The 25,588-nt window shown below is 40.9% G+C and overlaps 1 protein-coding gene across 1 annotated transcript in view; it reads left to right on the top strand.

Annotated features, from left to right (window-relative positions):
* ARHGAP20 (Rho GTPase activating protein 20) overlaps positions 1 to 25,588 on the top strand; it is a 58,132-nt gene that overhangs the window by 24,936 nt on the left and 7,608 nt on the right. Inside the window, 8 exon segments of the mRNA XM_056492649.1 lie at positions 3,162 to 3,332; positions 8,407 to 8,556; positions 10,406 to 10,447; positions 10,970 to 11,054; positions 13,712 to 13,789; positions 17,213 to 17,279; positions 19,164 to 19,346; positions 23,487 to 23,665. Coding sequence (XP_056348624.1) covers positions 3,162 to 3,332; positions 8,407 to 8,556; positions 10,406 to 10,447; positions 10,970 to 11,054; positions 13,712 to 13,789; positions 17,213 to 17,279; positions 19,164 to 19,346; positions 23,487 to 23,665 — 955 coding nt within the window.

Genomic DNA, 25,588 nt, shown 5'->3' with positions numbered 1-25,588 from the left:
ACTGATTGCTGGCTCTACAGGATCCCCATATAACCCCATTTTTCAGAAATCAATTCACAGTTCCTTCTTAACATTCTTAAGCTGGATGACAGCTTTTTTTTCTTTTCTTTTTTTTTTTTTTTTTTTTTCCTGCCAAAATGGAAAGATGTTTCTGTGTGGGATTTTTACATGTACTAATCATAAAGTAATTTTTAGGGAAACACAGGAAAGGCAGAGAGAGCTCTGCATCACTGACTTTCACTTTTTATTTCCATCAGAAATCATGTTGACCTGAGTTTTGCCTAATTTTATTGAAAGGAATTTTCAAAGAATCAGTATTTACCTACTTAGCACTTTTTCAAAATTAGAACCATCTAATGGCAAGAAAAATCATTGAGCCATTAAAAATTGAGCTGCAAAAACACCTCTCTCATATAAATCCTTATGCCTGAGGATATTGCTGATCTGCATTTTCTTCAATGTAACAACACTTGGGTTTCATTCATGTCTTGTAACACAGAAACATTAATTGAGAGGATCAAAAGCCTTCTTTCCAAAAGACATTTCTGTCACTACTGACACAAATTTCCTCCTTCTTGTTCCTGGGGCATTAGAACATTCTGGCTAAATTAATGGCTTTGATTTTTTTTTTTCCACTTTGAAGAAAATATTGCCCCTTTTTTTTTTTTTTTTTTTAAGTAAGGTTTATCAGGTAAGGTCTAATATTAGTGTATGTAAGAGTGCTTATTAGAGTTCAGCTGACAGAAGTGCTTGAAAGGCTCAAAAGACAGTTCTATTTGCTTGACCCTGCTGGTATTACTAGACCTACCACACCTTCATTTGTGTAGCAACATAGCAAAAATTTTGCTTAGTTTGATTTGAGAGGCTCCTGGGCTTATGAATCCTGATGTAGAAAATGTACAGATGGGAATAATAAAACAGAATTGCCTATATGGAGACATAAAACCAGACCTTATGATTATAAGAATTCTGACAGCAGTGTAACATGAAAACGGTTTTCCTCCCAATTGTTGTTACTGGGTTCAAGTACAGGTGAGCATATCCCTGATTTAATCTTTGAGGTAAAGGCCATGCATGGCTTTCCCACAGGTGAACCAATCAGCATTTCTGAATTCTGCTTAAGTTTCTGTGCTGCTAGGGAGTTAATGAAGTTCCAGTTACCTAACACTCATTGATGAACTGGTGAGGTGGCAATTTCTAGTGCCATGAGAATGGCAGGGTAGGAGAGGTGCTTGTTGTTCCCCTGGCTCCTGTTGCTGGACACACAGTGTGTATCCTTGTTATGCTGGACCAAAATTCCTCCCTCTGCTTTAACCTCCACCCTCCTGGACACCTCTTCTGCATAGGAATGATCAAATAACTTAAGTTTGCATTATTCATTCTGTAAGTCATTCCTCTTCTTTCTCACTTACCTGAAGGGGTAGGTAATGAAAGACAAGATTAAGACACAATTTAAGACAAAATAAGTTGAGGAATTCTTTTAAAAACTGAAGACTTCCAGCCAGAAAGGGGAATCCAAGGCCAAATCCAAGTCTCTTCCCAGCAGGTAGAGATCCTTGCCAGCTCCATATACATCAGTGAAAGTGTGTCCTGATAATGTAGGCCAGTCTTAGAGCTTATCCTTTCTCTCCCACATGTTAGGATTTCCTAAATAACTTTCTGCATAATCCAGCCACAAGTATCAAGGAGAGGAGGGTCATGAGTCATCCAGGCTCTGAGAGATACAAGGTTTATGACCTTCTTTGAAGGGTCCCTGTGCTTGCTCTTGTTTTCTTTCATTTCCCTCCTGTTTGTTTTGTGACTTTCACCAAATAAGCTCAATTTCTTCTTCCAAAAAAGTCATTAGGTGTTTGTCATCCATTCCAGTGGGACCAGGAATAAACTGGAATTGGAAAGTTGTTCACTGCCCTTGCCAAGATGATCCTGCCAAGTGCTAGCTTGATTTTTTTAACAAGGAAAAAATAAGTAAATACGTTTGCATAAAAATTGAACTGATTCATTTTGCCAGAGGGAAATGGTTCATTTGGAGGCATCTCTTGAGAAAGCAAATAATTAAAAAGTTGAATTTCAAAATTGTGAGTAAAGATACTTATGGTTCCTGGATTTAATCCAGAAATTCATTGTTTAAGGCACACTAAGGTGTAGTAGACCCCGGTTCAGTTCTCTGAGCTTTCTCTGAGAACCTGAGGCCATGCCTCTGGCTTTCCAAGGAAGAGCCTGACCTGCTACAAGCTTCTAGGGAACCCTAGAGAAGGAGTGTCCTCCTCTTAGACCCTCATGTTCATTTGGTTTGGCTCCATATAAATGGTCATTTGTTAGAGCAAGGCTCAGAAAGTAGGGATATCCTCTCTGGGCTAGAGAAAATCTATTTCTGCTTCAAGAGCTATTCAGCTGCTTTATGTAGAACAGTTGCATCAGGAGAGTTTGAGAGAATCGTGTCTCCACCTTGGGCTGCACTTCTTCTAGGATCAGATCTTCTGGGAGAGAGCCTGGTATTTCCCCCATAGGCTTGGGTTTGCATTACCCAGCAGCATAGCTGTGCTCCAGCCACACAACCCAACCCTGCATCAGGAGCTTACTTCAGTGCTTGGGGGTTGTGTGTTGGGAGAGATAAAGGCTGAGCAGCCTTCTCATGTTGCATCTACATGGTGTGTCTCTAGCAAGGTTCAGTAACACCTTTATTTGTAATTTCTGAATAATTTCTATAAATGGCTTTTAACCCTGAGTCCTATTCTGATAAAGGTGGGTATGCAGCTATCTGTTCATCATGCATATGTGTCCTCTCTCTTTTTAGAGAGCCTGCAGGAGATGAAATATTTTCTCTAAGACTTCAATACAAAGGGAAACAAATACAAATAGCCAAAATGGGGAGGGCTGTGTCTATATTACTGTCCTTTGCTAAATGCTACTCATGCTAAATGCTACAGCTTTTACAGCTTGGACTGTAGAGGTTCAGTGAGGACAGTCCCTAACAGATTTTGTGTCAGAATCTGACTGCTGAATTATCCTGTAAGTGCCTCTCACCTTTCACTGAAATGCGGTCAAATAATAAATTACTTTTTGGCAGCAGGTATGGGAAGTGAATGCATGGTTCTCACTCACAGGCTGAGTAGTAGCTGATTTGCTTTCCTTTATTCCATGTATTTGATGTCCTTTTGCAGGGAAGGCTGTTTGTCCCCCATCAGCCCAGAGGCATGGCCCCTTGTGCAGTCTTTCATCTGCCACAACCGAACGTTCATCCTGGACGGCCACGTGCAGCTGAAGACGAGTCTGCAAACCCAGGAGCGACACCTTTTCCTCTTCACAGACCTTCTGGTTGTTGCCAAGTCCAAGTGAGTATGGCCCCTCTGCAGAGGAGACCTTTTCTTTAGTGGAAAATAGCATGGATTTCCAGAATGCTTTTTAATAGCGTATCTTCCCTAAATTATAAGGAAATGTTTTATTTTGACCTCTTCAGGGACCTTTGAAAACTGCATAGCCATAGGGAAATTTCAGGATGCAGCATTTTATGGAAGTATCAGATATTCTTTGATATATTTCTTGTTTTCTATCACTTTGGGAGTGCAATGTCACAAAAGACTCATAGGCACTCAGCTATGTCCAATGTGCTGCCTTCAACTTTTTGTTTTATACAGGCCATCTTCTGTCTTGTGGGGTTTGGATAACACCAGTGGTTGTGTTGTAGAGGGACTGCAGGTTTTAACCCTTACCTGGAAGTTGCTTTGATACACACCAGGGATGAGCAGCTATATAAAAACAGGGATTTTAGGCAGCACTGCAGTGTCTGTCTCTGTAGGTTGTCCTGTGCCAGAAGGAGCGTGGGGAAGGGGAAGCCATGCTGAGCAGTCTGGGTAGTGCTCATGTGTAATCAGGCTTGCTGTTGAGCGCTGATTATTCACTCTACCATTCACAATTAAATCACATTTACAAGCTGTGTCTAACATGCCAGCTTCATGCGGCATTTGTGGTTTAAGGCAATTTTAGAGGGTGCTTTCACTTGTTGTTATGGGTTGTGGAGAAATAATAATAAAAAATCCTGATGTAGCTTCGCTCTCTGTTAGGCACTGTGTTGTGGTTTCACAGGGTGGGCAATCTCTGTGTGAATCCTGGGCTTTTGCAATGTGTCATTTTGCTTAAGCAATTGTTTCAGGGGCTTCTGGGAAAAGCCAGAAGAAATCTGTGTTTTCTGTAGAAATCCGAGCTGTGTCTGTTTGAATCACACATAGTAAACATAACCCCCCCAGCTGAACTTCCTCATTTGATGTGGTGTGACAGCACAGAGGATATTTTACCCAAAACATGTTCCACTATGGGTGGGTGGAGACCATAAGGATATTTAGGGGAAATCTTGGTATTCTACCAGCACTAGGAGTAACAGCATTGTTACTGTTTTTGTTTGTTGTTGGTTTAGGGGGGAATTCACCTCACCTAATTTCAGTAAAGTGAAATACTTTCAACTTACATAGGTTTCTGGGTTCCTCTTACAGTCATGATGCAAAACCAGCTCCTTCCTGTGGCTAGCTCATCTGTGCTGAAAGAGCATTGATAGTGGGTGAGGGGAGTCGTGCTCTTGGGGGTCTCTTTCTCTGTCCACTGGCTACTCAGTGGGCATGATCCACTAGCTTAGCTCCTAAAATTGTGGATGAGTACAGTCAGGAGGGATAAAGCCCCCCCTCCCTGGTCAGGCTGCTGAGCACAAACTGTGTTACAGCCCCAGGCTGAGCTGCACATTGCTGCAGGTTTGGCTGGGTCCCAGTGGGACTATTTGCATAGGAAAGCACTAGTTGGTGTAACCACACAAAAATCTGGTCCCCCGGGAGTAATAACAGCTCCTACAGCATGAGATTTAATGTGCTGAAGAGATACAATGTTTAAAAAAGGTGGAAGAGAACAATTTGTGCTTTTGCATGTGAAAAAGTGGGGGGAGCAAGTCTTTGCTAGAAATGGTAAAAATAGTATTTTGAATGATTTTACTTCATGTGTTTTGAAGAACTAATTGGGATGCTCTCTCTACAGCTGCCCTGTCAGCAATTAAAGCATCAGAGCTGTCACTAATGAATACTACTTAAAAATCAGCATTTTTAAAGCTATCTCTCACTAAAATGCCAATGCTGATTCCTAGAAGGAAAACCCGAGTGTGTGTATTGCTATGTGGCCTTGATTGTTGATGGCTATTGACTTTTTAATAGCTGGTACAGAGTGAAAGCAGTAAGATTAGGACAGAATAAATGATACAGTTGAATCTGATTTAACTTCAGAATTATTCCTTGGGAATAATTCTGTCCTAAGTAGTTTTTGAGCTTAGGGCATATGAACCCCTAAGGTATCTTTGGTGCAGCTGGGCCCTATGTGAGTGTGAGCTCAGCTGCAGGTGACCAGTCACTGTACAAATGGAGCTCACACACAATCAGACTTTGTATGACCAGCAAATGGGTACAGGTTTTTCCTAAAGAGAACAAATATCTTGTGTCCTCTGAGCTTGCTGAGTGAACTGCTTGTACAGCACTGAGCTCCTGCTTAAAGGCAGCACATTGGCATTGTTCCCATTGGAATTTGTGAGGAGTAACTCCTCTCTGTAACTGGTCCATCTATGACTTTGGACAAGGGGCCTGTGGGTTCATTTTTTTGCTACTTTCTAATAATTTCTGTAATAAAAACTCCTATGGTTTCCTAGGATGCATTACACCAGTTTATAAAAAATGATAGTCACATGCTGTGCTCCTCTGCTGCCCTGTCCTTCACTACCTTTATGTGAGGGTTAAGTCACAAATGAATTTATTGAAGGAGTTTTTCTAACTAAACCGAAGTCAAGTATGTAAAATGTTATTCTCTTTAATATATTGATTAGATTTCTTACAGAGTTTATGTTTTTATTTGGCAGAGTAAATATTTCAAGGATCTGTCAGTTCAGTGGTGGAGGTGTCTCACATGCATTTTTGTGTTTCCTTTTTCTCCTTTGTGATGTGCACCTGCATATATACACGTGCCTTTTAAGAGCATTTTCCTGAAGTGGCTGGGCATAGAAATTAATGGCTGACCTCATACATAGAATTATGGTAGTAGTCTCACAGCAGATCCATAAAAGCTTTTGTCAGAGAGTTCAGTTAAGGAGATTAGCAAATCTAGAGAGAAATTAATCTTCCATCTGTTATTGGCTGCAAGGTATCCAATTGTAAGCAAAAGGAACTGTGTATACTCTGCAGAAGTGGCATAACTTGGGGTGTGTCAATATCTACAGCATTGGTCTTCATGATTTTTCTGTTGATTTCAGTCGATTTGGGATCTGCCTGATATTCACAGTAACATTTGCTAGGGGACTTCCTTAAAAAATATACAGTACTATACAGTACTCATTAGATTGTAACTGTACCCATTTTTAAATGTTCTGTCATTCTGGTTCCTTAGTCAGCAATATATTCATTTCTAAAGATGATGCTCTGGCATTTAAATAGAAGACCCATGTTTCACAAATGCTGAGAAGCCATGGATTGCATAAAGGCCATGGCAGATAGGGATAAAATTATACTTTGGGCTCTGTAGATGTTAATGGAGGCTACTGTTTCAGCACCTCTGGAAACCAGGCCACTTGAATATTGATAATAGCTGAAAGCTGTGGCTAGGCATGGCAAACAGGGTAAGAATATACATCAAGCATGACTGGAGAACATCCTTGTGTTTCTGCCAACACCCTGCTGACACCCGCTACTGGCACTGTAGAGATCTGGCTTTATGGACTGTAAATATTAAAAAATGAAACAGCATGTAGAGTGTTCAATGTACTGGGTAATGGCAAAAAGAAGTTGTGGAGAAAGGGAAGGTCAACAGATTGATTTGGTGGAGTCAGGCCAGACATCCACTTATTAACATCTACATTAGAATTAGAATTCAGAGCAGTATTTTTTTGTAAATCTACATTTTCACAATTCATTCCATGGACAGTCAAAATACAAGTTTTTTAGTATTCTTGACAGACCTGAGTTGTTGCCTCATAAACTGATTTGCTAACAAGCATGTTGAAATATGCTCCTGTACTTCAAGTTTATCTTTGATTGGGTAGCAAAATGTAATTAAGAGAGGTGAAATGTTCAGCTGATCAGGAGACACCATAGCCTTAGGTTTGATATATACTGATGGTTCTTTCTTGACCTTCCTCTGAATGTGCTGCACTATCCCACTGCACCTGTTGGCACAATGTCAGCTGGAAAACTCAGACCAGCCAGGTTCATCTCTGTCCTCTTTAAAGCCACAAGGTTCAAGTGCATTCATGTTTCAGACTGTATTAGTTCAGTCTGTCCTGAATCAAATACCTCGTGAACGAGGCTAATCTCAGACAAGGTAGTCCATGTGTACCAAAGCCCTAAGAAACTGCTTACCTGGAGTATTTATTTATAGACCACTAATCACCATGATGCCCAGCACTGTCCCCATCCACATTTGCAACACAGTGGTGAGCTGACATGCTCTTAGTTTTAGGGAGGGGATGCTTTTCCTCCAGCCTTTCCTTGCTGGCCCAGGAGAACCATAGCTCAGATAATTCTGCAAGACTTGAAGCGAGTGGCTGTAGCAGTGCTGCAGAGCTGGATTGACTTTGGGAATTTTTACTTGTTTCTCACATAGCACTAGCACTCACTAATCCTACAAAGGAAGGACACTTACAAAGAGAAATCTATTGGAAGAAAAGAATTGAAGTTAAAATGTGAAATTCTGTAAATTTGACCTTTACTCCATTGTTTAGTAGCATAAAAGATAGGAAGGGCCAAATTTTTTAATATTGGGAAAATTATGTATCTTCCTTGTAGATGAGTATATATTTTGAGAATGCACAAGGTCTTGGCTCATTCTCCAAGTGATGTGGTCCTAAAGCTACCATGTAGAAAGTTTGTGAAGGCTGTGTGGTGACCTGTGCTGTAGGTAACACAAATCGCAATTTTCTGCTTGTTCTTTCTTTAGGTTTGCTTCATTTGCCCTGGCCTAGTTATCACTACTTAAACTCATAATCATTTTTGACCCAGGAGATAAACAATAGAGCTATGCTGTGAACTCCTTAGTGGAATTAAAGTCTCTGAAAGGAGAGTCGAATACAAGTGGCAATCTTTGCCTCATAGCAAGATTTGGAGGACAACTCTAGACACAGGCAGATTTCCACTGAGAAGGGGGCTATCCAGGGATGCCAGGAGCAATCTGTTTATCCCTCAAATAAGAGATTTGTTGATCCCATTTAAATTAAAAATTGATATGTTTTTATGTGCAACCCAATAAAACATTTTCTTTAACTGAAGCAGAAGTGCATCTTCTGTCAGCTCCAGTGTAAGCCTCACATGTGCCTGAAGGAAGAAAACCTCTAGTTGTTTAATCTGCTGTCCATGTTTTCATGTGTGTGACACACCTGTGAATTTCCTCCTGCAGGTCACACTCTCATTTCAAACTGAAGTGCCAAGCACGTCTCTGTGAGATGTGGACAGCCTTTTGTACAGAAGAGGTGTGTGAAGGCAGCACAGACCCAGACCGCTCCTTTGTTTTGGGCTGGCCCACCACAAACTGTGTGGCAAATTTCAGGTAAGAATTAAGATATGTTTTATTTAACAAGTTTTGTAAATGTTTCTAGGCTGGCAGGTCATGAGACTATCACAGATTGATTTCAGCACCAGTTAATGTGGGGGGCAGAAACTTGCTGATTCTTAAACCAGTTCCTTCTACTGCTGTGAGCAAGTTGCCCTCCATACCTCATTTTCCATCCTGCCTATCATTTTAAAAATTGAGAAAATATGTGATTTGACAAAGCACTTTCTATGCTGCAAACTTGCTCAGTGGAAATTACCTTTTTTTGGTATAATTTGACAAATACCTTGGCTAATTAATAAGATGAACTACAAATATTAAACAGCTGAGCTAATGAATGGATCAAAGACACTCTCATAAGACAATTTTAAACAGAAAGCCATGTATTGAAAATAGCAGGAAACTTACAGTGAAATACTGACCTTGTCCTATTTCTCTTTTTGATTTAATTTTGCTAGAGAAAATGTCAAAATTCCTCTTAAAGCAGAATCTCTGAATTTTAATTTAGAGAAAAAAAAATTTGGTCTGTCTTTGCAGCATTGACTGCACATAAGGGCTATAGAGGTAATTTCAGTGATTAGGATAATTTTAGTCTCAGCAGGAGGGCTCTTTCGTCACTTCAGATGAGGGAGGGCACCATCCCCCTGAAATCCCAGCTGCTTAGCCACATTCATTTGCCTGAGTCTTGGAAAAGCATTTTCTTCTTTATCAACACAGAGCAAAAGCTGAAGTAGTTGGCTTAGTCTTTATGTCCCATTGTCCATATCTAAGGACAATGTTGTCTACAAACTGCACTCTCTTGAGCTGGTTGTACTGTTTATGTTTTCTACATAATAGGTAGTCCTGAAACAGAGATGAAATTTTCTGTTGATTTTCAATTGAAATCTTGCCAAAAACAGGAGCTTTAAGCTAAAGACAGTATGTGATCCTTTATAGATAACTGAAAGTAGTTGAATAGGAAAGCAAAAACTTCAGTCAAAAAGAGACAGTGATCTTACAGAAGTGAAATTATTTGATGTCTGGAGGTACACAGACAAATCTAAAGTGCCATGCATGAGTGCATAGATGTCTGTCCAGCAGAACTGAAACAACCAAATCAGAATCATACTTGTAACATTTATAAAGTGCATTTCTCTTACAGCACCATTGAGTAGGTTTGTAGTTCCCTAAATGCCTGCTGTGGAAATTTGAAAAACTTGATTTGCAAAAGCAGCAGTGGGAATAGCAGCTACATCTGGGGCAGGATTTAAATCAAGAAAGTTGAAGCAAAATTAGATTAGATTCCTTGAACTGTCATATTATTAGCCATGTTTTACTGGACAGCTTTGTATCCTTCCAAGTATGCACATGAGATAAAAATAAATGAGATAAGCCTCAAAATGTCCAAAGTTAAACCCTGCTAAGTACAATGGGCTTGTATGTATTTGTGATGTGCTGATAAAACAAGTAATAAATAAGAAGATAATTAGAGTAGTGAAAGTGGAAATAAATCTGTGTACCTGAGGAAATACCTTTAAACTTTTGAATTAAACTCTTTTTATTAAAGTGCCTTGCTCTTCTATTTGGACATTAAGAACTCAACATATTTCCTACCGAATTCTCTGGTGAAGCTTTACCTTTTGTGGTGAAAACTGATAACAGGGATTTTTGATCTCCCTGGCAGACTTTCAGTTGACTTTGCAGGGAAGCAGACTTTTCATTCAAATCTGCATAAACCTTTTAGTTTTTATAGGTATTTATGAAATTGCAACCAAGAAACGGTCCATTCCATTGTGGTTTGTAGAAGGACTATTTTGGTATAAGAACAATGGCTGATTTGTCCTGTTTTTTTCTTTAATTCTTTCAGGTCTGCAGAACAAAAGGAAACATGGCTGTCTTTCTTGCAAAGGTACTTTATTATATGGTATTTAAAGACACTGGAAAGAGTTCTGGTCCAGACCAGTGATTCCCAAGCTGTGGTGCCTATGCTGTGATGATATAAGCTCTTTCAAAGTGATGTTATGAAATGAAAAATCTCACGTCTTCTTTCTCAGAAGATGTTGTGTGCTTTCATGCAACAATCGCTGTGCAAGGAGGGAGTTGCTTCTCTGTGCTCAGCAGAAAACTGGAGCAATTCCTATCACATTGCTCCTTCCCAGCACAGCAGCACAAGCCTCTGCCACCATGGCTTGAGTTGAGCCTGGAGCTCTTTCCATAGTGGTGGCATTCAAGCAAGTCCAGCTCAGAAACCTCTGCTCTAACCTTTCTGCTGCTGAAGGCTGGCTGCATTTTGTTCTGAAAAAATATGCCAATACATCTGCAAACAATCTCCTTCTTACCAAGTTACTGCTTGATTGCTGTATAAATCTACATCTTGCTATATTATGTGTGCAATATTAAGAATTGACTTGTTTTGTGCTTGCTTTGTCAGTCGAATAAGAGAAGAGAAGGAAAAAGACAATCCTAAAAGCATTCCTCTGACGATAATAGCAAAGGACGTGGGAACTTGTGCATACGTAAGTGTTCTTGAGCTAAACAGGGGTCTGAATCCACATCACCTAGGAGTGCTATTCACCTGCAGATCCTTTGGATATTGAGTGCTTTCCTTTGGTCAGCTCCTTGAAAAGTTTTGGCATAGACAGCACTGAAGTGTTTTTTCCCTGTCTTTAATACATTACTTCTGTTTTAAAGGCAGTGTGCTTGGTAAAAAATACTGGTGCTGGCACATGAACTAAAGGCTGTACAGTGTGAAGTCCCAAGAAACATCTCTAGCAGAATTTATGCATAAGCATCTCCAGAAATGTCAGTACAATGTCAATGTTCCCTTTTTTTTTTTTTCCTGTGAAACTTACCTAACCTCACAGCTGCCTTCATTAAATTCTGCAAAGTTGCAGTTGTTTTGTTGTTTGTAATGATCTTAAGTCAGTAAAGCAGTGTATAAGAACACCCTGAAATTGCCTTAAGCATTTTAATCATCAAGTAATAGATGTCAGTGAATTTACAGGCAAAGAGTAGATGGTAAAGGAAGGTCATCCATAGCATGATTTGAACCGTTTTGACTATATAATTTTTAACCAGTTTAAGCTAAATTCTTGTGTATAGCCAGTTCCATAGAGATACCCTAGCATTCAGTGATAATCAATCCATTCTTTCTCTGCTTTTTGTCCTTTCTTTCTTACTGTGCTTGTGACATTTGTATTTCAAGCTCAGAATCCTAAGAACCATGGGTATGGCCATAAGAAATTTTCACAGAAGTTAGATTTCACTGTAATTCTTTGCCCAACAATGACTCTCCACTTAGAATTCTATATGTGCATAAATGTAAGCATAAAGAAGTCTGCCTTTTTCTTTTTTTTTCCCAGAAAATCATTATTAAGGTAAACAATGATAGAACTGCCAGGTTGCTAAGACAAAAGTTAATAAGCAATACGAATAATTGTGACAGTTCAAATTCAGGACTGCAGATCAAGGTCTGCTCAGGTGTAAAAGTCTATAAATCATACATGAACTCAGGTGTTGCAGTCTTGTACCAGGGTTTGTTGGGGCTTTCTCTAGTGTGTTTTCACCTTAGCTATAATTAGCTCTTGTGCCATATATGCTGTCTTGATACTGACAGTCCTAGGAATGATACACTGTAGTCTAGATATTATCAGTAATAAAACAGAGGAGGAACAGATGGAAATTTTGTGATGCACATGGTTCTTATGGTGCTGTGGTTCCTGTGCTACAGCAGCTGGAGATGCCCAATAATTATTTCATTTTTGGGCAGTAGGGAAGGCTGAACACAAGGCACAAACTATATTCTAGCCAAGAGCAAAACTTATGCAAATGTGTTGACCTACTCCTGAGAGCCAGATGTCATTGCTTCAGGCAAATGTTAAATTTTTTATGGTATGAGCATTCAGATCTGTCCTGAAGCAAGATACACAGTATTCTCACTACTTTCCTTTCATTGCCATGGCAGCTTGTTAGTGTCAGGGTCTTACACTCAGGTACAGCTCAGATCTTTTTAAATGCAAAATGTCAGGAGTTTGTTTCACCTGAACATCTTATGGCCAGTATAAAACTGACGTGCTACACAAAGTGTCAGGGTGTTGCAAACTGTCTTGAGACTGGCAGTAAACATCTCCATCCCAGCTCTGCTACCTTCCCTTCTTTGGGCCATCAGGTGGGCCTGGGTGGTTTGCCGCAGAGGGTTTGTCTTTGTTCTGCCAAGGCTTTAGTCTGGCCATGAACCAGCTGCAGTCCCCAAGCTGTGTAGTCCTTGACAGAGCCAAGCCAGCCTCTAACAGGGGCTCAGTGACCTGTGCTTGTGGCTGGGAAGTTGGCCAGTGTGGGTGTGGTGCTACAAGCATTGGAGCAACCCATGGAGCTGAGGTACAGGAGCAGCACTGGTGCCAGGCAGCAGGTGCTGAAATCTCACTCTGAAAAAACTGCCTGTGGAACGTGGCACTTTGGTGACACAAAGCTTGGCACTTTGTGCTGGTCACTGTAGCTGGTTAGAAAGTGAGGTCTCTGCTGCTCCATGCTTTTCCAAACTGCCTATCAGCAGATTCTGGAGGATGCTGGAAAGGTCATGTTTTAACTGGATGGAACATTACCAAGAGGAAGTGCATCTGGTACTAAGCCAAATCTAGCTTTGAGAAATCTGTATAGAATGTGGGAAACGTTATGAGGATGAACAGCATGTGTATAGACCTTTCTTACCATGGAGATCTTCAGCTGGAAAAGACAGAAATTAATGATTGATATTTCACTGAAAAAAAATCCGTGAAATGTTTCAATTTTCAAAGGAAGCTTCCATGCTTTTAAATTAATCAAACCATTAAGTTTCCTTTATGCAGTGTCTAAAAGTGCAGTTAGTGGTTCTGACTTCTTGCATATTTTTTGGAAGTCATGTCCCCAGTAATTGTAATACTCTCTCTTCTGATTGAGCTGTTGGGGAAGCAGGAAGCAAACAAAGAAAGTATGTGACAAAGCAGAGGAATCGAACCTTGGTCTCAGACAGCTGGACCTTTATCTATGTAGCATAATTTATTTATCAAGTAAAATTTTAACAGGATATTCTCATTTTTTTTAACTATGAATTATACAGAGCTACTGCACTTCAGATTCTCTTTTCAAATCCAAACTTTTAATGTCACTTTCCCCTTCTCCTTTTTTCTGTTCACAGTCAAAAACCCTAAGTGTAACCAACGTTGATACAGCAAATGATGTAATTCTGATGGCCCTGCAGCAGCTGGGAATTAATGTAAGTCCTTGCACCAATTTTAATGAGTCTTTCTTTGTAGTTACTTTTAACAATCAGATCTTCTCTTGCACTTTTTACAAGTTTCAGGATATGAACATTAATTAAATTCTTTAATATGCTAGTTCGGAGTTGTTGAAATGCAGCAGAAGTGCCTTGTTAGCATATAGACCTCCAGAGATTATCAAGTGCCTTAAAAGTTTTGAGTAAGCCTCTCATCCCTATAAGGGATCAGTCATATTTCAAGTTGCTTTTAAGTCTCTTTTGCTGATGCCTAAGAGGAGATATCTTGACATAAGAAGGGAGAGTTTGATAGAGCTCCTTTTGCATTCTTCAATGTGAACAAGAAGCCTACTGGTCTGCCTGTTAGTTGATTTCAAAGTGTGCAAGCATGCATGATCAGCTGTGTCCCCAGATTGCACTGCTCTCAAGTGTCCCAGTCAGGTTCTCTAAATATCCATGGACCTTTGGAGCTATGTGAGATACAAATGTAGCTAAGTGATTGCCTGGAATCTGAATGCACCCAATTTAAACAGTGTCCTGGAAAAAGGCTTTTACAGAACTTATGATAATGCAGGGTAGTGCACCAGATAGATGCAGTGATCCCTGCTAGATCAAGTACTGCCTCAACTGGCTTCCTTTGCCCTAAACCAGACTAAGTGGTGCCTCAGGTATAGTAAAGGATCAGTGCCAGAGACAAGAATTCTGTCTCTCTCACTGTGTCTCAAAGCGTGGCTCCAGCCAATACCAGTGATCATACAGAAGCTCCTGGATGAGAGATTTTTAACTGGTCTATCAGCTTGCTGTTTGGGTAACAGGATTTTTAAAAATGTTTTACTTATGATGCATATGTTAATCTCATTGCGTGGAATCTGACAAGTCTTTCCTCATCACAGCCCTGAGTGTGAAGAGTCAAATATGATAAGCAAAATGCCACTGGTATGTTTCCCTGGGGCTTTCAGGCTACAGAAAAAGCTGGAGTAACCTCAGAATTTCCCTTCCTCAGCATACATTATCCCTAATTTATACAGGCTTTTAATGCAGGAGTCTATTCTGCTTGCTTGGCATTTCCGAGGCACAACAATTTGTGTCTACACATCTTGTTATGGCTCAGACATCTCATTTACATCAGGGCTGGGGCTCTGGCTCAAAATCCAGTAGTCCATTTAATTAAGGAATCTCTGGAGTTGACAGAGGGATTGCAAGGTGAAAAGGATAAAAGGTGAATTAAAATTAGGATTTTAATTGCAGATTGTCTCCCTTGCTCTGCACCAAAAATTAGGAGACTAAGTGCTATTACAACTGCAAGTCTTTATTGTGATGTGCTTCATTTTTTACCCATTTTATGGGTCTCATTTATGCTTCCTCACTTTGTGTACAGAAAAAACAGAAAAATGTTAGTATTTAAAGAGAATACTGTAAGATAAGCTGGAGGAGGAGCTGCTTGGGTTTCAGCATTTTGTTCTTTTGTATGTATCACATTCAACCTTTTCCTCCTCTTTACATTTTTATTTCAAGTGGAAAAAGAATGAAAGCCATCTGAAAGATGTAAAATCTTGCCTGCAGAATTATTTACCCAACTAATTTACTACATTTTTGCACTGCTTCTTTATAGCAGAAAGCCTTTTTTTTTTTTTCATTAGAGGCGTGTCATAAGATTAGCAATAAAATCAAACAAGCTAAATAAATTGAGCTGTAGCCTGCATATCAATCAAACACCCAGCCCCCTGGTAGGAAGGTTCTGGCTGCAAGGAAGCTCTGCATCATGCACTGTATCAAGGTTTTTTATTTCCGTCCACAGAGAACCACTTGAAAGGAGCTCCATGGCTTTTCAATGGCAATTATAAAAACTACATTTCACATATTGTGTGATTAATGGGGCTATTACTTTGGCTGAGTTCACTCTGGTTTAACACATCAGGGTTTTTTCCTCTGTGGTTTCTCTGGTAAGATGACAGCTAGCTCGTGCAAAATGGCATTGATCATCTGTTCCAAATTATCAAGTGGGGCAGAAGGAAGGGCCTTGGGTTTCCCAGCTTTGTAAGTACACTTGCTGACTTTTCTGGGACAGTCACATTTATCCTGACAAATGGCCTCATAAAGCCATAAAGGACAGCATTTGCAGTCAGAGATGAACAGCCTGCCTCCTGGAACCACTCTTACTGGCTCTTCCCTGCTTCCCCTTTACAGCAACGAACCCTTTCATATATGTATGTGAAAGCAAAAGCAAATACCCTTTCTTGTGCTCTTCAGCTGTATTTATTTGTTCCTGGCTGCTTGCCCTGAGGCATCAGAGATGTCTCCAAAGCCTATTTATTTTCCTTCTGCCCCCTGCTAGCTGACTTAACAGCAGTGCTAATATGGGCCAGAAAGCTCTGTCAGTCAGAGAGCAAACTGCAAAGGCTTTATTTGGTATATCAGCATTACATCAGGTGCATGCAGCAAGTAGGAAGAGTCTCAAAAGCCTTAGTTCCAGAAAATGCAGGATAGTAGGCAAGTCTGTTTAAAAAGAGGTAGGAATTAACTTTGGGTCTAAATAAATGCTGTCATGAGGTATTTATCGCTTTTTATAGCCAGAAAACATTTAGATTTTAACTATCCTGATTTAGTAGTGTCACCAAAAATGGATTTAAGGTAGAATAGGACCCTTTTAATGCAGTGTATTTATCCACTTTTTATTTTCTTTTATACATGTTATACAATATTTAGAATATGCTTTCATTTTCCCAAAAACGATCACATTCCCCAGTCTTTTGAAAATGGTCTCTTTTGATGTAAATTTATCCTCTCTGCTGTACACTTTAAAGAGGGCTCAGTTGTCTTAAAACACCATCCAGCAGTCCCAAGGCCTTCCACACATAAGGGCTGCACAAAAAGGCTGGCAGCAGCCCTACAACGAGATTTTGGGGCAGCATTGAGTGCCAGGAGCGTGGGGCTGCCATCCTTACCTTGGTATCCTTAGGGTGGGCTCAGCTCTCAGGTGAAGGTGCTCCTGCCCTGTGCTCCAGTGTCAGTCACAGGATGCTGTTGGCTCACCAGCCTGAGCTCCTCCTGCTTAGAGATGTAGAAAAGCTGGGGACAGGGTGGAGCAGAGGAGAGAAGTGGGCTCTGACATCCATCCCTCTGCTGCCAGGAGTCACTCCAGTCTGAGGGAAAGAACTGGGGGGAAATCTACCCCTTTTTCTTCAGAAGTGATGGGCTCCAGCACCTCTCACTGCTCAGAGCTGAACCCAGGTCACATAAACCACATTGCACATGAGAGACACACTGCAGGAATTTTGCTGGTGGCGGACTTGGGCACTGCAAAAGTAAAGGGGATTCCTTTGACCCTGCTGATGAGGTGCTGATTATTCTTATATTGTGAGAAACTATGTGAGAACCTGTCCCTAATGGCTGATAAACTGATTCTTAATTTTGGTTTTAAAGGGCTCTGAAAAAGACTACAAGCTGTGGGTGATTTCAGGAAGAGAACATGCTCCTTACCCTCTTATTGGTAAGTTGCTGACATTGTTTTGTTTTTCAGTATTCACTCAGTTACTACTGCTACAGGAGGCAAGAAATAGAGAGAAGGCTGAAATTCAGTTTCCTCTTGTTTTGTTTTTTCTCTTACTTCCCTATCATGCAAGTTTGCCTGTCTGGGAGTTAAAGAAATGCTGATCCTTTGTTTTGAAGAGCAATTGTCTGCTTATGTCACTAAGAGGTTGAAGAAGTTCATTTATTTCTGCCCCAGTTTTGCTGCATGAGACCCAGTGTTTCTGTAGGGTTGGCCTCTCCAGTCACCTCCTCTTCTGGAGGTTGTCCAGCTTTCCTGTATTTCTTCCTACACCTCCATAACATTGTTCACTCCCCACCTCAGCAAAATTCAGCACAGTCTTGAGAAATGTTCTTTTCTTCCACAGCTCAAGTGATTCAAGAGTCCTTTGCAATCCTGTATTTCTCATTCTGACAGTTTTCTTCTGATTAGGACAAATTTGTGCTTATTCACCATCTAAAATGCTTTTCAAAACATTTCAGGACCAGGAGTCAACACAAATCTCAGAAGCGATTGGATGGAGTGATTCGATTTTGGCCCATGATTCACTAAGAGCAAATCCTTTTCCATTAGTAAGAACATTTCCCTGTAGAAGCCTAGCATTACTTGTGCTGTATGAGTTTTCAGATGATTAGAACAAGAAAAACTTGTGGATTTTCTGTTTTCTTTTCTCCTGCAACTGTAATCCCAGTAAATCTTAGCGTTCCTTCTCAAAGCAGCCTTAGCTACAAATGCTGCACTGGAGTCAGACAACATTAATATTTATAAAATGTCTAACTTGTGCACCTTATAGAGAGTGCCAACTTTTTTGCCCTTGAAACATACCAGACTTTGGGTTTCTTCAGACTGATTCACATCCATGGCTTTAAGCATAGAACCAGAGAATTCAGAAATGGGGAAGGTCTTTCTAATTGACTGACTCTCACTGCAAGTTCAAGTTGCAATCCTTGGAAAAGAAGAATTTGACATGAAAGTGATGCTGTTCTTGACACTTATTCAAGATAAGCCCCACTTTTATCATAGGTGCACATCAGAAGCAGTTTAACTGTGCAATAGCTTCATACTATAATCTCAAATAACATCTCTTCCATTCTCTTAGTATTCAAGTCTAACTGCAAGCTAACTAAAACATTTTAGCATTGCATCCACATTTAATATATTTAATCCACCAGGTCTTTAGACAAGTCTGAAAAGCATCTTTCCGGTGGCATTTGTGAAAGCTCCTCCAGAAATGAATTGCCTCTGTGTAGTCCCCAAAGATGCTGGTTAAAGCCAAGCATAGCTCATTTGCATCAACCCTGTGATTAACGTTTCCTTCCTGTTTCAGCCTCAGACAGGAACCATGATTGTGTCTCATTTGACTGACTTGATGGCTGTTGCACTTAACATGTTAAGGGAGGGAAGATCACTTCCACACTGGAATTCTTTGTTTTTGCATGCTCAGCAAAAATTTGATGTGACTGATCCCAAAATCTAATTTCTCTCCAGAATGATATGAGCAAGCAGTACCTAAACCTTCAGTGCCACAATAAAAGAAAAGAAAGAGTAAACACTGAATTCAGAAATAGGCACTTTTATTATTTTTTCTGATGGGCTTTTATGTGATACAGCTGTAATAGATCTGATTTTACTTTTACATCTGTTTAACTACACCAAACACAGTAACTCCCTATCTGCCAGTGTATGATTTATGCCCGTGCAAATATGGAGAAAAGCAACAATTCTTAGATTACTGAGAAAGTGCTGCGGGCCAGCAAGCAAAATCTGCTTTTCCTCCGGGGCAGATGGAGTTTTGCAAGTCTCCAGTCAATGCAACAGAGATTATTCCGATTTCTCTTTGAACAGGACATGAATATCCCTTTGGAATTAAAATGAGCCACATTCGTGACGCTATGCCCCACGGATCAAAGCACTGTGCCTGCCCCAGGCAGCTCCAGGGCCCTTTCTCGCCGGAGCAGCTGCCCCAGGAGCTGCAGTGCCAGTTTGTGCTGAAGCCCAGCCAGGTGGCTGCGTGCCAGCCGCTGAACGGTACGTTGTCCTCTCAGCCCACATCTCCCTCCCCACAGCCTGGCCACCTGGCCCTGCTACAGAAGGCAAATGTGCCGGGCTGGGGCGCAGCGGGAGGCGCGGAGCAGCGTGCAGGTGTATCTTCCAGCTGCTCGGGGATTTTGCAGTGTAGCTCTCACTGAAATGAGCGTGCTGTTGGATATGTGTCATCTTTGTGAGTTACATTTTGACAAGCTGCCTGTCAAGTGATTGTTCTAAAATCAGCAAAAGAAAGAATCTCTCCCCTGCAGTTTTTGTGAGTCTATTAGCTGAGCTTGGCTCTGCAGCCCTTGCTGTGCTCTGCAACAAGGCAGGGTGGTTTCACAGTTCAAGAGTCAAGGCTTGACTTTGGCACAGAATTCCCATGCAACATTTGGCATCTCACTTAGGTACTTAGGACTACACATCTGGGACCCTCAAGTGACAAAGTCTAGGTAGGTGCTTGGGTCACCTGGATGCGGTGAGCGAATAGAACTTTGTTTCATTTGTCTTTGAGTAAAATAAAGAAAGCAATATTTTCTTTTGCCTTTGGCCTTGATGCTGTAAAAATATGAGCGCCTGCTCTCCATTTTGCACTCTGTTGTCAACAACACAATGACTGTGCTCTGCTCATGATAAAACAAATAAGGAGATAGTGACAGGACTTGGGACAAGGATACATCCCATGGCGTGTTTTTGTTGTTCTTAACACACTAGAATACTCAGCTCAATTTGGAACTCAGCCCTACTTCACCATTAATAACCATATCATAGAAAAAAATAGCATCCACAGTGTTACCTTGGGCACTCCCCAATAGCTAAGAACTCCCACAATATATGAATATGAATAGAATCCATTTGTAATGTTTTTAGAAATTAAATACAGTGAAGCTATACCAGAATCCATTACAAATTATTCTGGAAATTGATTACATTTTATATAAATTAATTTCCTTTCCACATGCATTCATCCACCCCCTTTCCAGTGATTTGTGTCATATATTACTTCATGGCATATTTTAAGAGTGAGGCAATCTAGCAAAGGGGTGTAATTAGGTTTACAGACCCTGCTTTGGCAGCTGATCTTGACTGGCAAAAGAAAATAGAAATGCAAATCAGGCCTGTAGAGTTTTAATGCAGATGTGTTATCATCAGTGCTGTGCAAGCTGCAGGAGTGGAGTGAGCCTGGCTTGGGCAGCAGAAGCCTGGGGCAGCCTGCAGGTAATGCACAGGGGCTGCACTAAATGGCAGAAAGAGGCTTTTAGTGCATTCACCTTTCCTTCTTTCATCAGACAAAACCTGTTAAAAGTGATGTATAGCTGTAACTGCTTGCAAAGTAGGTTATCTCACATGCAGTACTGTTCCTTGTGCTTTTCCTAACTGTTCTGGGTTTGGAAAATGGCAAAAATTACCTGCATGCAAGCCAAGGCTATGATCTGGCTTTTGATCTTCAAATCAGCAAGGTAAACTCTGTGTTGGGTACCCACTGGGCACACTGCCACATACAGGTGAATTTACAGAGAGCAGTATCTGTAACCCCATACTTCACAGCCACATGCTGTGCTGTGCTACCTCCCATCACTTCCCTGCAGAGGGACACACTGCTGGCCATGCTGTCCCTCCTGGAGGCAGCAAGGAACAGCTGTCCAGCTCCAGTGTGCACCAGTGTTAGACAGCAGTGTAGGTGCTGACAGGCAGGCATGACTGACACCTGGCCCTCATGTCAAGTAAGTAGTTGAGTGGACACCAAATGTGGTGGTGTAATTGCATCAACTGTCCTGGTAGGATGGTTAAAAAAGTACAGTAGAATTTTCCATGTGGAAGAAATGGAATGTTACTGTTGCCCCTGCTGTAGTCTTCCAGCATGTAACAGGAATGGTCACCTACCAGTTAAGCATAGCCATTAAATTATGCTCATGAGCACATTGTTAAATAGAGCTGAAGATTTATTTAGAAGTTTCTGGATAGTTTCAAGGAGAGGAAATGCCATTTCCATGGCTAGGACACTAACCATGAGTAGACATTCCCTTCATGTAAAATACAAGCAGAAGAGGTGGCTGCTGTGAGCTCTGACTGAAATTTCCCAACAAACTTTTTTCTGATTCTGGCTTAGAATAATCCACCAGAGCAAGACCATGAGGTTTTTATATGGAAGTACTTCTGCAGAGTAATAATTGGCATCTGTTTTGGCTGAGAGGAGTCTGGCCTTCTCCTGGTATTATAACTTTGCCCAGGTTCAAGGAAAGAAAGTGTACAACCACTCTTTCTCCTCTTCAGCTTAAGAATTCTCAACACCCTTAAATAGGGGGTATGAAAAGGATGAGTTTTCCTGTTTTTCAGTGAATGTTAGTTTTTAAGTGACAGGGCATTTCATTGCCCCACATCAGTTGTTGGTTTCTGCCCTGGTATGCTGAAGAACACTGGCTAAGATTTCCTTCCTGTCCCAGGAGAGAGCTGCAGTTAGTTGCAATGACCCCTTGTTCACATTCTCAGTTTGAGGCATGGCTACTAAGAGGGCAACAATCACTAAGAGACTGAGAAGAGTTCCTAATTTTAAGACTTCTTTTTTTTATTCACTTCTGCTATTCCTTGTTCTCCAAAACAGCATCTGAATTTTTGCTTCCACTGAGAGCGACAGGGTATACAGAAAAAAAACACCAGTATGTATTTGCTGTTGTGTCACTAGAACACTGGCAAACTTTAGTTTGTGAAGCAAACCTTATTCAGGCACTAATATCCAGCTCGTCTGAAGGAAAAAAAAGTAATTTTGAAAGTTGCAGGTCAGTTATGTTCTCATGATGTGTCAAGTAAAGCCTTAGACACTGCCAGACTTACATTTCTTGAAGCTTTGGACTGCTTAAAATGTATATCCTCATTATTTTTTATGAAAAGCATTTTTCTTCAGGCTTTCACATTCATATGTTCACATTTTGAGTTAAACTGTAACTTTTCATCCTGTAAGTATCTAATGAAAAGATTTCCACCCATTCCCAAAGGGGACATGATCTGGAATGGAATGACATATGATGAAAATCACCCTTTGAGCTAAAAAACCAATTCTAATAAAGTATAGGATAGAATAAAGTATAGGAGAGAAAAATCTGGTATTGCACCACAATCCTTGATTCTGCAAGCCTTGGTTTCTTGCCTCCACAACAGCAGAAAGTAAAATGTTTGGAAGAACCAGCGAATTGAAATGTACATGGGGTAGGCAAGCAACTAAATCAATGCTGATTAGCTTTGATAACACCTCAGAAAGGAAAAATATATCAGAATAAGTTTTTCCCAGTTAGCACTTCTGTCTAAACAATCCGCACTCGTTTTCCCTTTAGCAGTAACCCATGCTGTTAAGAAGACTTCACGATGGCTGATGTTGAGAAAGGTCATATTAAAAAACCCCTTTTTGTGTCCCAGTACCAGTATTTCCTTCTCTCCACGCTCCAAACAAGAGTTGCAGTTAGTACACCTCCGTCAATATCTCGTGGAATGTGTTACAGCAAAGACAAGCAGAGCCCATCAGTGTGCTGGCAGCATGCTGGAGTGCCATCTGGAAGGCATTGATTAAAGGGCAGGCACCATGGTCAGAAAATGCTTGGAGGGAGGACACTGATGATACTCCTGCATTGCAGAGGAGAGAGCACAGGCAGTGGCTTTTCCTGGTCTGAAAATGCCTCACCCCATCAGTTGGTTCTCTGGTATTACTTGTGGGGAGAGTCTCCCAAATTGTCAGGAGAGCTAGGATGGCCCTGGACAGCATGCTGAGGTGAGGGCAGTGGATTTCCACCTGTGGGTGGAAAATGAGTTAGCAGAGTGCAGCTCTGTGTGAGTCAGCAGGCTGAGGTTTGCCATCCTGCACTTGGTGGAGAGTGCTGACACTGCTCCAGCAGTGCAGGGCAGATCCTGGTGATCCTCTTCAGGGCATGAATAAGGCAACACATTCTATACACACACACACACACACACACACACACACACACACACAGAGAGAGGTATGTACATGGTGGATTAGGCTTAGCTGGATGCAAGGAGTTGGTTGAGTTCATGACATTTTTTCCTTTGAAACCATAGCAACCACCAAAACCCAAATACTGGAACTAGAATTGAAATGCATTTCTCATAATAAACACCTTTCTCTTTCCCCAGACTTAAGCCAAAAGTCATTTAAAAGGAAAAGATCTATCATAAATTGGGCTTTTTGGCGTGGCCCAGGCTCTCACTTGGACAATGCACCCCTCTCCTCAACATCTGCTGCTCCTGGGAAGCTCTTTGGCCTTTTACTAACAACCATCTGTGAGGATGACAACCTGCCCAAACCCCTCTTGGTGAGTCCCAGGCTCGGGGTTGGGTCTTACAGTGGTGGAATTTCTCTGTGTAGTAAATGAGGATATGTTTGTAAATGGGACATTGAAATTACCCAAGCAAAGAAGCCAGAAAGGTTTCCATAGGGAAACCTCATTTGTGGTTCCCAGCAAGAACTTTGGTTTTTAACTTATACTGTGGTCAGGCCAAATAAATAACAGCTTGAGAAATGTATGTGATCAGTCTGCTGCTCTGGGCTATTTCTCCTTTATAGCCCATGCTATAAGGCTGGTTTCTTAATCCTCAGTTAAACAGTGTAAATAAATGCCACATTCACACATACTTTTTAAACCACTCCCAAGATCTCTGTAAAATCCCCACATCCATAAATGTCTCATCTACTGTCCCATATAGGCAGCCCACGCAGGTATAAAAATGCCACCTGCCCATAACTAGGCAATTTCAGAGCCTTTCTTGAAGTCATTCCAGGGCAAGCAAGTACTTTTGAGTCCTCATTTTTGGTCTGACTGCAAAAAATAGGTGGGAATGTGGAAGCTACAGTAGCATCTTTTCATCTTGTCTTGAGGGTGCTCTGGTGCTGCAGGGCTCTCAAAACTAGCCTAGGACCATGAAAAAGGTTGTCCTAGAGCCCATTCCTGGGCATAATTAAGGCATAGATGTGGTATTTTTGGTCATTAGAAGGCCTGTTGTCAGTACAGCAGATGAAGTATTTATGGAGTGGGAATGAAAACTGCAGGATTGGGTCCTTCATCCTAACAGTCTGACTTCTGGCTGGAAGAAATTGCCAGAACCCCACTGAAATCAATGGGGTCACACCAGTTTAGAGGAAGAGATGTTTTGTCTCCTAAGCTGGTGCTTAATGTGCTGCTTTATCACTGCCTGAATAGTGAATCATATCAGGATTTTTCAGGTCTTTTAACAGTGTTTTTTTTTAAGGAGAAGTGTGTGCTTTCATTATTTAGATTATTTAAATAAAGCCCTCCAGAGATGTATTCTGTATGACTATGATCACCTGAACCCTCCTTCTCTCTGTTTAAGAGATGAGCCAATGCTGCATTTCAGAAATTTTCTCCAAAACATAAATATTAGTAAATTTTTATTTGAAAAAAATCCCCAGAGTTACTAAGCATAGAATCACAGCTTGGTAGACTTCGTGCTTTGAATTTTAAACATTGTATTTATGCCACAAAATATAACTTACTTCTGAATTCATGCAGCGTCTCTGAAGAATAGAATACTGGGGAGCTGAATGGGATTTACCTGCAAGAGAAAGAAAATATCAGGGATGAATGCTGGATAGCTGCTTCAGAGCTTCCAGTTTGCTTTCACAGCTGAAGGGCTCTCTTTTAGCTATTTTGCATACTGAGTTGTCTTGCACCATAGCTTCATTTGTGTAATTTCATCTGGGTTTGTTAGTTTAATAGGAGCTTCCCATTTTTATCTTGTGAATATTTTGTTCAAAATGTATTTTCAAAGGGTTTGTTCATGTGCTAACATCCTGTGCTGTGGGACTCAGCCTGTTTTGATGGGAGAGCTCTAAATTCCTGCAAGGAGAATGAAAATGCTGACGTGAGTCCTGCTGCCACAAAGGCACTCCTCCAAAGCATCTGCACTTATATGAATTCTTGATCTTGGACTTCTGCAAGAGTGAGAAAGAAACATTCAAGAATAAAAGCAAAAGGAACAAGCTTCCATTAGACTTACTTGCAGACCTACCTTACAGCCCACACTAGGAAAGTCCCCAAACTCCATTCCTTATCCATTACTGTTCACTAATTCAGTTTAATGATGATGGACCTATATCCCTTTTCTTGCCACCATTTTTGGTCCTCAGGTCACTGCATGCATAATCCCAGAGACTGCACGTGTTTCCCCTATCAAAGAGATAAACATGACAAATTCTACACTGCTTGGAGCAGGCCTGC

This window comes from Oenanthe melanoleuca, chromosome 1 (genome assembly GCF_029582105.1).
Source record: "Oenanthe melanoleuca isolate GR-GAL-2019-014 chromosome 1, OMel1.0, whole genome shotgun sequence".
NCBI classification, from domain to species: domain Eukaryota; kingdom Metazoa; phylum Chordata; class Aves; order Passeriformes; family Muscicapidae; genus Oenanthe; species Oenanthe melanoleuca.
The sequence above is the reverse complement of the archived record's forward strand: the minus strand, read 5'-3'. Positions and strand labels throughout refer to the sequence as shown.